At 37.9% G+C, this 1,495-nt stretch overlaps 1 protein-coding gene across 1 annotated transcript; it reads left to right on the top strand.

The window, feature by feature from the left end:
* Positions 1–281: 281 nt before the first annotated feature.
* On the top strand, positions 282–914 carry LOC133832550 (uncharacterized mitochondrial protein AtMg00860-like). Its single transcript, XM_062262877.1, has one exon. The coding sequence runs from the start codon at positions 282–284 to the stop codon at positions 912–914; it is 633 nt and encodes a 210-aa protein (XP_062118861.1).
* The last annotated feature ends 581 nt before the right edge of the window (positions 915–1,495 follow it).

Here is a 1,495-nt window from a genome sequence, read left to right on the forward strand (position 1 = left end):
CTTACCGCGAATAGATGATCTCTTTGATCAACTCCAAGGATCAACGATATTTTAAAAAATTGATCTATGGTCAGGATATCACCAATTAAGGGTGCGAGAAGAGGATATTCCCAATACAGCTTTTCGGACTCGGTATGGACACTACGAGTTCTTGGTAATGTCATTTGGGTTAACAAATTCCCCAGCTGCGTTCATGGACCTTATGAATCAGGTATTCAAAGATTTTTTTGGACAAGTTCGTGGTGTTATTCATAGAAGATATTCTAATCTACTCAAAGACTATGGCCGAACATGATAAACACCTTCGGTCGGTACTAAAAAAACTCAAGGAATATCAGATGTATGCAAAGTTCAAGAAATGTGTGTTTTGGTTGGAAAAGGTAGCCTTTTTAGCTCATATAGTGTCTAAAGATGGAGTGGAAGTGGATCCTGCTAAAATCGAAGTTGTAAGGGATTGGCCAAAACCTAAGAACACAACAGAAGTAAGAAGCTTCTTAGGATTGGCAGGATATTATAGGAAGTTTTTTGAGGGATTCTCAAAGATAGCCACATGCTTAACAAATTTTACTCGGAAGCAGCAAAAGTTTATTTGGAGTGACAGATGTGAGGATAGTTTCCAAACATTGAAATATAAGTTAATATCTGCACCAGTGCTATGTGTACCCACCAATAAGGATAAGTTTGTGGTATATTTCAATGCATCTAAATTAGGGTTGGGATGTGTGTTAATGAAAAATGAAAAGGTAGTAACCTATGCATCAAGACAATTGAATGAGTATGAGCAGAGGTACCCCACTCATGATCTCGAGTTAGCAACAGTGATTTTTGCATTAAAGATTTGGAGGCACTATCTATATGGAGAGAAGTGTGAAATCTACATGGACCAAAAGGGCCTAAAGTACTTCTTCACCTAGAAAGAATTGAATATGAGGAAGAAGAGATGGCTGGATCTTGTGAAGGATTATGACTACAAAATTTTATATCACCCGGGTAAAGCCAATGTTGTGGCAAACGCTTTAAGTAGACAAAGTTATGGAAACATGTCTAACTTAAAAGGCATAGAATGGCCATTACAGGAGGAGATTGTAAAAGCTAGAATCGAACTGGTGATGGGGAGTTTAGGAAATCTCATATTGCAGTCAACTCTATTGGAGCAGATTAAAAGTAAACAAGGTGAAGATGATGCTTTCCTCAAGCAAAAGGCTTTGCTACAAGATAACCAGGATTGGGAGTTCTCAATGTCCAAAGGGGGCTTGCTTTGTTATAAAGCATGTGTGTGTGTGCCAAATCATGACAACATTAAGTGGTGTATAATGAAGGAGGCACATACTATGCCATATTCGTTACATTCAGAGTCTACTAAAATGAATAATGATTTGAAAACTATGTAGTGGTGGCCATGAATGAAGAAAGATGTAGCTCACTTGTCAGCAATTGAAAGCAGAACATCAAAGACCTGCTGGATCACTACAACCATTAGAAATTCCCAAATTGA

This window comes from Humulus lupulus, chromosome 1 (genome assembly GCF_963169125.1).
Source record: "Humulus lupulus chromosome 1, drHumLupu1.1, whole genome shotgun sequence".
Taxonomy (NCBI): domain Eukaryota; kingdom Viridiplantae; phylum Streptophyta; class Magnoliopsida; order Rosales; family Cannabaceae; genus Humulus; species Humulus lupulus.